Source organism: Callorhinchus milii, unplaced genomic scaffold (assembly GCF_018977255.1).
Source record: "Callorhinchus milii isolate IMCB2004 unplaced genomic scaffold, IMCB_Cmil_1.0 Scaffold19, whole genome shotgun sequence".
NCBI lineage: Eukaryota > Metazoa > Chordata > Chondrichthyes > Chimaeriformes > Callorhinchidae > Callorhinchus > Callorhinchus milii.
The window spans coordinates 3,781,315-3,794,635 of NW_024704760.1; the positions used below are offsets into that span (position 1 = coordinate 3,781,315).

Below are 13,321 nucleotides of genomic sequence, written 5' to 3' on the forward strand. Positions count from 1 at the left end.
GTTGTATCTTTGGCCTGCTCCATATCCCACGCTCGGTCACCCTCCTTACCCCCTAACCTCCCCTGCCCTCCACCCAACCCTGATCCCAACCCCCAGCTCGGGTCCAAACCCCCTGACGTGAGTTTTTACTGTGTAAGAACACAGTGTGCTAGACGTACTTCCGTGTCAATCATCGCTGGCCCCCTTTCTCCCCCTCCCACCCCCTCTCCTACTCTCTTGTACTGAAGAAGATTTGGACATCTCTTGGCCATCGCTGTGGCATTCCAATTATCAGTCCGATGTCAAAATGACTTGCCAAAATTTCTCATAAGGGAAGATTTCAATCAGCGCTGTCAGCAGAGTGAATAACACAGAACAGTGGTGAGCCGAATCTGTCGACCAGCAGACATCTGCAAGTTTGCTACCTTTTCTAATTGAACATTGCATCAAATGTTGCTTGCCAATTCAACAATATATGGGTCTCTGGAGACAAAAGTTATACACAAAAAAAAAATCGATCATTCATTTTAATCGCTGCTTGTGAAGCATTGCTCTGCGCAGATAAGACTGCTGCGTTTGCCGACAAAATGTACGGTCACTACACTTTGCAAGTCAAAATCCTACGCTTTGCGGCTGATGACTTGATGAGGTGCGATACCAAAATGCAAAGACTATTATCATTATAACAGCCACAACAAGCTGTGTCCTGTACTGAACGTCTTGTAACACGTCAAAAATCAAAAAAAAAGTAGAATAAAAAAAAAGGCAACAAGTTAGAATATAATGCGGAGGACAGAGGGGAAGGAGAAAAACACATACACACGCACACACACACGCGTTAAGGACAAAAAAACCTTGCAACACCTAGTTCTGGTCATAGATAAGTACATCTAAACTGATATGCTCTTATCACAGTGTGGTAACACACCTCATGAATGAACCACTTGGAGCATTTCCAAATACTTTGAAACAGCAAAGCAAAAAAATAAACCCTCAGTCAGGACGCCTGAAAAACTACCAGTGCGACTCTCTGAAGTGTTCCTAACAATGCTGCATCATTTTTTTTTGAATAATAATTCTCCATTTTCTCTCTCTCTGTCTCTATTTTGTTTTCCTTCTACTGAGTGGGATCTGGGTTTCATTTGATGGACCAGGGCCTCAGAGCAGGATTCCGTTGGATAGCAATCAGGAGGGGGGGGGGAACCCAAAGCTGTTGCCGCCAACAACAACAACTTGCACGTATACAGCGCCCCTAATGCAGGGTAGCGTCCTAGAGCGCTTGACAGTGGCGGGGCACGATGCCGAGCTGGTGGAACGGGGGGGGGGGGGGCTTTAACGTGGGGAAGGAAAGGGCAAGGCGGAGGGATAGAGGAAGAGTGTTCCGAGATTTGCGCGGCGAGGCGGCTGGAAGCGCGGTCACTGCTAATGGAACGGAGAGGGCACGAGAGACATGCAGGGGGCCGGAACCAGTCGAGCGGAGGGAGCGGGTAGTAGTTTGGGGAGTAAGCAGGTCGGAGAGGTAGGGAGGTGCCAGGGCATGAAGGGATTTGAAGACGGAGCCCTGAAGCCAAATGTAATTCAACAGAAAATGAGGACGAAACCTAAGACCTCAGCAGTTTGCGGTTCACCTACTCGTTGGAGAAAGGCACGGAATTTTGCAAGTCGCTTACCATTGCAGTTTTGTACATTACACAAAGCAGATGACAGAACTACATGTTAAAACACTTTGTGAATGTTACCTCGGGGAACCTTTCAAATCAGACTCGGCTTAGTACACATCGTACGAACCTCTTTGCTGTGCTTCGAAAAACGCTTTCAGAATCTGATGTTCTATGCATAATGGTGCACCTTGTAACTAGATTAGCTTCCACCATCACAATTATAGGTAAACTCGAACCGTTTCAAAAGACGATTAAGGCGTTGAATGCACACTGTACAGAATGAGTCAGGGTCTAACTCTATCTCTTGGCAACTAACTCCAAAATGCGATTCAGTTGTTGGGGGCTTTGCAAAGGCAGGCACGGTATAATAATAAATTAAATTATAATAATCATTTCATTTTGTACAGCGCCTTTTAGGTCTGGAGTGTGTCCCAAAACAGGATACAATGCAGAATGCAGGGACAATGTGTTTTGTTAGTGAACGCTTCTGTTTGACCGTGTCAAAGTTCTGGATTGGAGGTAATTAATTAGGTTTTGTTTGAAATGGTAAAATTCACTTATAGTTTGATTACTAAAAATGATAATCCTTGCATTTGATATGGCGCCTCATCTTGTATTCGAGACGCCTCGCAGCGCTTACAGAATATACTGTAAAGTGAATTGACTGTATATTTTGTGGCAGCCAATTGCACACAGCAGCGTCCCACAGTCATGGATTGAGTGACCAAGTTATTTTCGCAATATCTCGTGTGGCCAATTTGACACACGTCGCACTGAGATCCTAACATTGTCAGGATTAAACTGGAGGCTCTGTTACCACCCCTCGAGTGACCGCCAGTTGACTGAAACTTTGAGCAAAATCCAATCCGGAAATGAGTAAGTCTTGCTTGAACTTGGGAAGCCAGGAATTAGTTAACCAGGAGAGCGGATTGCCAATGTCAACAGTGCAAGTCCAGGAAATGTCAGTCGTGTCAAGGATTTTTAACACGTCACCTTTGGAAAATCCTTGGGCTGCACAGCGAGAGACAAAGAACATGTCGGAATGTCGACAGTCCGGATGGGACAGGAGATTTTCTTTTGGTTTGCGTGTAAGATAATTGAGTTTGTGCTGTCTGCGTAGTGAGAGAAAGCTGCTGCGGAGATGCGCTGACCAAGACATTACAGGCAGCGCTTGATTGCTGACCTGTCTCTTAATGTCCACCTCCCAGTTCCGCAGGGACTCGGAAGGGGAAAAACAAACATGCATTAAATCTTCTCAGAATTCCGGGAATCCAGCCAAACAAATTGGAGACCAGTGCCAAGCCCAAAACCTTCTTGCATTCTATTGACATCAGGCTTTTAGCAAGGCCTGCCTTCCGCAACCCCCATCCCCCACACAAACACACACTCACACACACACACACACACACACACAACACACACACCAACTCCAGCATGGCTGTTTCGCTCTCTCTTCTTCCCAGAGAGAACCAAAAGCATTTGGTGAATACAGATTCCAGACACTTCCCAGCCAGTGTGTGCTCAGCCTGGACCCAGTCAACTGAGACATTACGCTCTTTTGGAGAGCCCCAGTGGTATGTTAGCTCAACAATACAAATATATAAGAAACCACGCAAGTAGAAAGGCCCTGTCCGATGAAGTATCCCTACCCTATAAAAGTATGCACTTAGCGCATCGATAGAGGCTTCTTCTATTCAGACTAATGAAGGAGCACAAGACTGGTTTGGAAAAAGGCTCATTGTTCCTCACAGCCCTGGGGATCAGCCTTGTTGATCGCTTCCGGGCTGCCTCCCGAGGTCTGGGTGGCCCTTCGGACATCATGGTAATTGGAAACCCCCTCAGTAGTCCTTTGTGGTTTTGACCTGACTGGACCTCTTGGCACAAGCGGAACTCTGAGGGACCTCCACTCAAACTCATTTTGGTCATTTTGTCCAGCATTCCACTGGTTTCGTTCACTGCTGTTCAAACTCTTTAGAGGCGATCGACTTAACCCGCCTTTCCTTTTGCCAAGTTCCATCTCATCTGAGAAGCACACGAACCTTCAACCTGGACCTCCAAAGTGCCGAGCAGCGCGTTAGCAACGCAATGGAACATTACCAGCCCGGGATCAGCTCGGGTGCCTTCCCCTGCCTGCCTCTCTTTACACCGTCTCGGGTTTCCACCACCACCTTCGGCGGGTATGAGCTGCACCCTGCAGCGAGTCTGCAAACCCGAATCGCAAGACCGTTCAGCTTCTGCCCGGGAGCACCACCAGAGCGTGCAGGCTGCTGGGGTAACAATGCTTCAGTTTGACTGGAAAGGAATCGTGCATTTGTTCAGCTCAGTTTTCTTGCCAAAGCAAAACAAAAAGAAAAGAAAGAAATTTGGATCGCAACCACAGTTACGTGGAGCGAGTCCATGTATTAAGGACACACTCGAAGCTTTTGACTCTTGCTTTTGACTCGGGTTTTTTTTTTCCCCTGGCACACAGAGAGCTTACCTTGCGCACTGCATTTTGTGTACCACAGACCTCAGGGAAGTATTTCCGAGTGCAACCGGCAAACGACAATGGAATAAAGGAATGCGGTATGAATGCTTGGCCACTTTGCAAGGTCTCCGGGGAATTCTCTAGCCCCGAATTCTAAGGTTTTTATTCTCTGAAGAGCGTGTGAACCACTTTTGACAGAATTGCAGTTGGTCAAAGGGAAGATGGTTTCGGATTCCACTGGGGATGCATCTTAAAGATGGCTGAGATAGTTGGGAGCTAATAAAAATAAGCAAGACAGCGATTGCCTTAATTAACGAACCGTTTCATCTGCACCTCCTCCTCCTTCGGAGGGAACTGGAATGTGGCCCTTGTGAAAGGGTCATGCGATCGTGAAGCAAATAATCATTTCAAACTAAACCCATTTCAAAGATCCGCCACAAGCGAAATCCCATCACGAAAGTCAGAATAGAGCAGAGCACTCAAGTCTGAAATCACAAAACATCTATTAAATTATAGCAAAACTTTAATGCTCAACTCTATCCATTTGGATTACGTGCCCCAACTTTTTTTTATAAAGAAAAAGGGATTTTTTTTATCATCGTCCCTCCCCGCTTCCACAGTGTGGTCTCTCCGGCAATGAGAACGATACAGTTATTAAGGTCAGCCAAATCGATATTTGGGATTTGGCAGTGGAGCAAGTAAGCGAGACTGTGAAAACTGAAAATGTTTACACTGGAGAAAAGGAGATTAAGGGATGATCCTATTGACGTTTTCTGGATCCTAAAGGGAGATGGATAGGATGGGCTCCAATAACATGCTTGATATAGTCAAGCTGCCCACAACAAGAGGTCAGGCTCAAGTTCAGAAGGAGAAGAGGATATTCTAGACTTGCACTACTTTACCGAAGGGGGTGGGGTGGGTGACGATGTAGAACAGATTGTTCAGAAAGACAGTGGAGGCATATAACACTGATATTTTCAAGAAAGAAATCTACGCGACATTGGTAAGGTGTTAATTGTGGAGGATGAGACAACAAGCGATGATATTTTATAAAGCGGTAGGTTGACATTGATTGAGGGTCTTTTCTGGTCTGAATATTCCTGTGTAAATGTGCAGCAGATATAATAAATATAAGGGAAATGGTACCAGGGTAAAGCGAAGGCAGCAAACAAGGTCAAGACATCTGAAAATATGGAGTGGATGTCTGAAATATGGAGTAAGTTTCAGTAGGACTGACGAGAATAAAAACTGTGAAGATGTCGCTAACTCGGATTTCTTTCTCAACTGGCTGGAGGTAATGCGAGAACAGCTTTGCGTCATGTCTATACTGAGCGCTGGTAATGTAATCCACGTGCGGTATTCAAATCTACACAGTAGGACAGCGTGGAATTGACCCGTTTATATTGTTCGGTGAATTCGCCCTCCATCAAGGAAGAGGCTGAATTCCAAACGGATTGTGGGTCAGTCTCAGTCTCCTGTCTCGCTTGCTGTGGTGATGGCATCAACAGGGTGAGGATCTCCTCGAACCTCTGCTCATTTCCACAGCTTCCCCGGAAACGCCCTTCTCTTTCCGTTGAGCATCTCCCCTGATACGAGACTCCACCACTGCCAACGGATGTGAAAGGCGCTATGCAAATGTAATTTGTTGTTGTTGTGGACCAAAATAGGCCACCTTTGCCTTGATCGCAACTGTGTTTGGGGGGGGAACGCTGCTGTGCGCAATTGGCTGCCGCATTTTGCCCGCAAAGTATACGTCAATTTACTTTACAGTACATTCTGTGAAGTGTTTTGAGACATTTCAATGACGTGATAAGTCAAATGCAAGGATTAATATTATTATTATTATTATTATCAACATTTGCTCCAAACTCTTGAGTTTTAAACACAATAACACCACCATATTCCTAAAGCCCCCGCAGTTCCCTTGATGCTAGTCTTTGGATGCCCAGTTTGCTGACCCCATATTGGGATTGGAGACAAAAACCATGAAGTTGTTATTTACTGGAAGGCAAGATTAAATGCATTTGCCGGGGAAATAACTAATGATTTCCATTGAAGGTGAAGCACCAGTGACCGACTGTGATGGAATTAACTTCAAAAGGAATAGAACAATGTCTGTCTGATGCCCTACATAATTTGATGTTTCAGAGTTAGTCAGGCCTGAATGTACTGGCTTGTACTCACTGCAGTATCTCTCTCTCTCTCTCTTTCCCTCGCACAACCGTGGCTTGTGGTGACCCGACTACGGACCCCAAACCGCGAGGAAACCCAGAGCTCACAACGGGCAGCAGAAAGCTAAGCTGCGGTCGACTTTGATTTAAAACAAAAGACGGACACAAAGCGGTGGAACGGACATAATGTACTGAGGCATCAGGGTGTCTCTGTGACTAGACAGAAACGATTTTTACATCGAGTCATGCTCATTGGAAACCAAAGAATGTTCCTGTGGGTGTATAACAGTAATCATCTTTGTAATAATGCTGCGTTTGGCCCGGAAAATATACAGTCAATCCACGTTACGGTATATTCTGTGGAGCGCTTTGAGACGTCTCAACGACATGATAAGGGGTCGTGTCAAATGCAAGTTACATCATATGATCGTTATTACCATCCTTGCAGTTAATATGACACCTTTCACATTCAAAGGGCATATTTACTGTTTTTCCTGTTGAAGTGTAGTAACTGTGTATTTTGCAGACGAACAGAGCAGCCAGTTTGCACACATCAATGTTCCAGAAACAGAAACACGCATGACGTGAGTGACTGCAGCTGATGCTAAGCTCAGGCTCCCGGTGCGCTGTTAGGCGTCAATCTGGACCCAGCTATTTAACGTGTATCCCTCAGAAAAATAAACATCCCCTCTCTCCCTCTGCACCTCCCCCTTCAGACGTTAATGGTGAAGAGCTTTTGAGTTCTGTGCAGGGGAGTGGAAATGGGAACAGTACAGTGTGCTTGTACCACACAAGAACTGCTGGCAAAAGCCCAGCGAATGGCCACCAAGCTCGACAGAGCAAAATACTTATTTGGAGGAGGTTGGTTCAGGGAATAAAGCAGCTACAAGGTGTTACGAGGTGCAATCAATCACAGGCCAGCACGGTCAGGTCATATAATAATCTTTGCAGCTGGTGACAGTCACCGCTTCGAGACGTCTCGAAGCTCTTCACAGAAGATACCGTGAAGTGAATCGACTGGACGTTTCGTGGGCGAAACGCGGCAGCCTTTGCGCAAAGCAGCGTCCCACAAGCAGTCGTGGGTTGAGCGACCAAATTATTATATATAGGCAAAAAAAAAGTGGTGAAATGTGCACGAGCAGCTAAAGCACTGTGCGACATCTCAACACTTAATTTGGCACTGTATAAAACGCAAGGATTATTATTATTATCATCTTTCAAATTAAAAGTTAATTCTATTTTTCTCCCTCCCCCCCGGCCCCGATTGAGAGAGAAACCCCGGGTTTTACTGCTCCACGTTTTATCGCACAGGGGAGACTGGCAGTGTCACCACAGCATATGCTTGTGACATAAAGCTCGTCAGGACTTGGCCCGAACTAACTGCTCATATTTAGTCGTAAATATAGTACTGCAGCACAACATTCGTATTAAGGTCGTGACAGAAGAAATAAACGAACGTACACCTAAGAATGGATCAACCCTGCTCTTAGTTGGACCAGGTTTTTGCAGCTGGATGGTTAGCAGCAGCATTGAACCGGAACACATAACCTACATTCAGCCGATTAGTCATCAAACAAATAAATATATATATGTGTGTGTTATATATATATATATAAATAAATCAGGTCAAGTCAGTAAGCATTATCCGCGCAAGACTCGCGCTCCAAACAGCCGTCTGGGTTGGCTCTTGAATGCATTTTAACTGGCGGTGGACGGTTCCTGCTGTGTGCAAATCCACCCCCTGGTTGCAATGTTTTTTTTTGATAGCACCAGAATCTGCGCGCAGAAAGCAACAGAAACAGTCCCAAACACACTGCACATTCTAGCTCCCCTTTCTCTTTTCGTCAGGTAACTGGTAACACGTCTTTAACCTGTGTACCCCGTGCCCTTTCACATTTCCGATGGCCACGCTTTCTGCGACCATTAGCCATAGCCCAATCATTCACAGCCAGATCTCCCACGCACAAAGCATTCCAAGACCAGCGCCTAAATTAATAGCTCCGGATCCAGCCCCTTTCTATTTTTTTTTATACAAAAGAAAGGAAACGGTTCCATATTTACTGTATAATCAAGCGGTTTCTCTGCAGATTTGTGGCTTGAATTTCCACATGGGTCTGGGCTTACTCCGGAGGGTCCAGAATTGGTCAAATTCTTAACCGCAGTCTTTAACTCTGAGGCCGGTTTCCTTCGAGTTCTCTCGGGAACCAGAGACAACGAGACTCAGAGTTGATGGAGTAAATCGAGACCCAGGTGCAAGGACTCCCCATGGGGTCATTGTTCGATCCCTTGGAACTGTCCTTGCTAAATATTTGCAGAGCAACACTGAGTGCTACAGCAGACACACACGCGCGCGCGTGCGCACATACCACACACGCACACACCGCACACGCGCACATACAGACACACACCACACACGCGTACATACAGAGACACACACACACACACAGACACACACACACATGCAGACACACCCCACACACATATACAGACACACACACACACACACATACAGACACACACCACACGCACACACACAGACACACACGCACATACAGACACACCCCACACACAAACGCACACACACAGACACATACCACACACGCACCTACAGACACACCTCACACACACACCACACACACACACGCGCGCGCGCGTTTCAAAACATAAAACACGAGGAACGGAAACAAAAGAGCATGTGGTTGCAATTGATGGGAAAACACTCGTTTTCAAAACCTGTCCCATTTGCGGAACGCACTTGGATTCCTGAATGTCATTTGCAATCATATCACAGCCTGTTCTCGAAAGTCTCGTGGTGTTCCTCTGGTTATCGAGTCAGGCGTGACGTAAACAGGGTCGCTTTCCAGTGCTGCGCGCAGCAGCCCTGGAGCGTCTGCAACTCGTGGTAGGCGCTTACCTTCTTCAGTCTGCCGCTCTTAGTCCCCACAAAGACCACCGAGTCATCGTTGTAGACGTAGGATGCCACGGCTGTCATCCGGTCCTTGTCCTCGGTGAAGAGTGGCACACCTTCCACCAGCATAGAGCCTCCGAGTGGCTGATTTATATCCAAGCCGCAGAAATCATCATCAATCGGCACTGGCTGCAAAATAACAATAATACTTACGTTTTTGACATAATAGTAATAAGATAATAACCGTTACATTTGATCTGGCGCCTTATCACATCTTCGCGACGTCTCAAAGCGCTTCACAGGACGTGCTGTAACGTGAATTGACTGTATGTTCTGTGCGCACATAGCGCCGCGCAGACATCTCCAAGTGCTTCACAGAATGTATTGCAAAGTGAAGTGCTCGTGCATTTTGTACGTGTCAAGCGAAAGGCAAAATGGTTCTCAACGTGACTCATATTTCTCCAACCCCCCCCCACCCCCACCCCCCAACAAGCTTGAGTTAATTTCTGCACTAACTTAAAGACAAACGTACCCTTTCAAATACAGTGACGTGGTCTGGTTTACTAATGCCTCAATGCTCTCTGTGGAGCAGCAGTTTGCACGTGTACGTCACCGCACAGCAAGTCTAATCCAAGTCTCTAAAATGGGACCTGGGACTCTCTAGAGAGAGATCAGCAGTGACCAGCTTGACCTTACAGCACATGCCCGCTGAAGGCAATACTTGCGACTGACTGGTGAATGACAGAAATGATGGAATTTTACAACCCAGCACTGAAGGCCGCCCGGCCGGCTGCGCTTGTGTCCGTCCTCTGCCCTTTTATAATCATCCTTTTTCAAATCCTCGTCCAGGATTTCCACAGCAGCAAGAACTGCGGCGACAAACAAATGCTGTTCACGTCGGGAGGACGTCCCAAGGTGCTGGGCAGTCAAGCATTTGCACCTTAGCTGGGGGAAGGGATCAGGAGCACGGCATTCCTCCAAACGCATCGGAAGAAAGGCGTATTAACTCAGCGTGTGTGGCTCTCGCTGGCTGGGAGGTGACAATAATAATTGATCTCGCGCCTTATCACGTCTTCGAGACGTTTCAAAGCGCGTCACAGGATATACGGCAAAGCAAATTGACACGTGTTTTTTTGGGGGGCGAAATGTTCTCAGACATCTGTTCGGATCGCGGAACACTGGGGATCTGAGAGATCGCCGGGCACCCAACAGTGGCCGTCGCTGTGATGTAAATGCCACATTGCGAATGCAAAATGGCATCAGATTAAGTGAATTAGCACATGAATCTGAACTTTTTTTTCAGGAATACTAAACAGGGCATTAAAACGCTGTAAGACTTGCAACTACACGATTAGCCTCTGGTGGAAATGTGTTACTAATCTTCGCAAACGGAATCTCCATTTGAATAAATGTCATTCCCCACTGAATAAACAGTATCAGAAACGCTGTGCCTTAACCCAAACACGGGGGAGCGTTTAAAAGGGCAATGCTGTTCAGCTCGGGAGTGAAAGGCAGAGAAGAGTGCACTGTTCATTTGCAACAGGCATCTGTCGATTCTTTGTAGAACAAATTAAGACAGATTCCTGTTAGGAAATAATATCTCGGGATAATACAGTATATAGCTTGGGAGACCCCAAGTCGCGCAACTGCCAGGATGGTGGGAGGCAAACTGAATGGATCTTGGTCTTCTTTCCCTTAGCAATTTTTATGTTTATATTTGGCCAACTGATTAGTGTCCATTTCATCACCTGGTAAGTTCCTGTCGAATGCGATGTAACATGACATTTGGTGGTGGGGGGGGGAATGAATAATGTAAAATAAAGTCTCAGAGGTACAAGACAGGAACAACGAAAATAACATTCAGTGAGATAATGAGCAGACTGAATTTGTCAGCCCAATATACAAACTCCTTCCCTGCAGGTACAGCAAATACTTTGGCCGGTTTGAGCTGCAACACTTTTCTAATTACTTTGTACATAAAGAGACTCAAAATAGGTTGAAATAGCAGTTAACTGGAGGTCTTATTACCACACGTACTTCCTCTTTCCGCATGTGTCAGACACCTGGCTGGATCCCTCCAAAAAAAAACACCTAACATATGGCCATCTACTACTATTTGAGTCAATGATCCTTCAAGACCGGTCTCAAGACCCTCCTCTTGGGTTACCCTCCTAACCCTACCGCCCCCCCCCCACTCCCGGCCTCCGCCCTCCTCCCCCCTCCTTACCGCGAAAGTACAGCGCACGTCCTTCCCCAGGAGCCAGTTGAGCTCCAGGTTGCCTTCCCCGCGGTAGCAAGACTGGAGCCGGTCCTTGATCTGCAGGTTGATGTGCTTGACCACGAAGACGCAGAGGGCTGACTCGTCAGGCGGCCGCCTGTACTGCTTCTGTCCCTTGGAGAATATGGTGAAGAGGACGTCGTCATCGGTGGTGACGTTGAGCGACCTGGCCAGCACGCTGCCCGGCTTCGACAGGTAGGCCGCTTGCAAGAGGCGGTACTCCACCCCGTTCCGGAGGCAGCCGATGGGCAGCGAGACGTAAGAGTGGAACTTGGGGTCCTCCTTGCACAGGCGCACGATCCTCGAGGTGTAGAACTGGTCGCTGGTGGAGCCCGTCACCCCCTCGGTTTCCGGCTGGACGGTCAGGAAGTAGACGAAGTTCCCGAGCTCGAAACCGTAGACGTAGAAGATGTCGAAGTGGGAGACCATGGCCAGGGTGTCCGACGGGATCTTGATCAGCGAGGCCACGAAGTCGCTGTGGAGCACGTAGTCGAACATGGCCGAGGACTCGGGGTCCTGCGGCAGCTTGCGGCTGGAGATGGTCGGGAAGTAGTCCTGTTTGCCGTCCACGGCCGTGCCGATGAAGAGCTTGCCGTCCGCGTCCTCGGACGAGACGATGACCCCGTACATGGTGCCCGTCTCGTTCACGCTCGACAGGTAGTGTTCCTTCTTGTGCGAGGGCTCCACCAGGATGAACATGTCGTCAAGCCTCAGGAGCTTGCAGACCCCCTGGAAGAGGCTGCCGCAGGCCAGCAGCCGGTTCTCGGAGTAGTCGATGAGCAGCAGCTTGTTCACGTTGTTGGTCAGAGTCAGCGGCTCGTTGCAAGGCTGGACGATCAGAGGAGGGTAGCAGGATTTGTTGTCCTCCTCGGGGCCGGTTTTGTGAACCAGAAGAAGCGTCAAGTTGCTCGAGAGTTTGTAAATCCGATTGACAGCCCCCACGTAAACGTCGCCGGTTGTCCTGTGGACGGAGAGGTGGTTGAGCAGCCAGTCCCGATTCTCGACCGGGAAGATGACGTGTCCAGTGTCGCTCCACGAGGAATTAGGCAGGAAAATGAAAAGGAAAGCGAGAGGAAACAAGCACTTTGGCATCTTGCCACGACTCTTTCTCTGCTCCAATGCTGAGGGTGGCATTGGGAGCTCGACTCCACTTGGTACCCAAGCTCGGATCTTTACATGGCTCTGAACGCAAACAAAAGAGGAAATAAATACAAGGTTAACGTTAAAAAAAAAGAAACGCTTGCGCATGCACATCCAGTTGCGTTACGTTTAAGAAAGCCTTTAGGATTCGAATAGGCTTCCTTTATAAAATGTACGTAAAGCTAACAAAAGTTTTTTTTACTGCTATTTTCCCTCCTTTGCCTGAGTTAGTGACGCACCCGGGAGTGATTTAATGATTATTATGAACCATCTTTTTTTTAATTCGATTACAGCGCCTTTCGTTGTGGGAGGACTCCTCAAAGCGCTTTGCAGGGTTTACTGTAAAGGGTAGCAAGTGCCTTTTTGGGTGGACCACGTACTCGTGGGAGTGGCTGACTTTCTTCTACTGCCTTACGTACTGAGGCCAAACATCAGGGATTCAGAACTCAGAAAGACCAAACTCTCCAATTCTCAAAGCCCGAGCCTATTTCAGTTGATTTTTTTTTGCATTGCCTGGATTTAAACTGAATTCCTGAAGGAAAGCTACAATAGGGATTGGAAAACTATCAACCGGGTACATTAGAAAATCCGCAAGGTGACCAAAAAGTCATGATACCATTAAAATATCTAATAAGTCTTAAAGAAATGATGATATACATTTTTTGTGGGTTTAGAGCAGATATCACGACTTTTTGGTCACCCTGTAGATTCGAGCAG

General features: G+C 47.2%; 1 protein-coding gene across 1 annotated transcript in view; it reads right to left on the bottom strand.

Moving 5' to 3' along the window:
• LOC103182525 (plexin-A2) overlaps nucleotides 1-12,640 on the bottom strand; it is a 192,229-nt gene extending 179,589 nt beyond the window's left edge. Inside the window, 2 exon segments of the mRNA XM_007899589.2 lie at nucleotides 9,193-9,375; nucleotides 11,414-12,640. Of these exon segments, the coding sequence (XP_007897780.2) occupies nucleotides 9,193-9,375; nucleotides 11,414-12,598 (1,368 nt within the window). The 5' untranslated portion in view covers nucleotides 12,599-12,640.
• Between the last annotated feature and the right edge of the window lie 681 nt (nucleotides 12,641-13,321).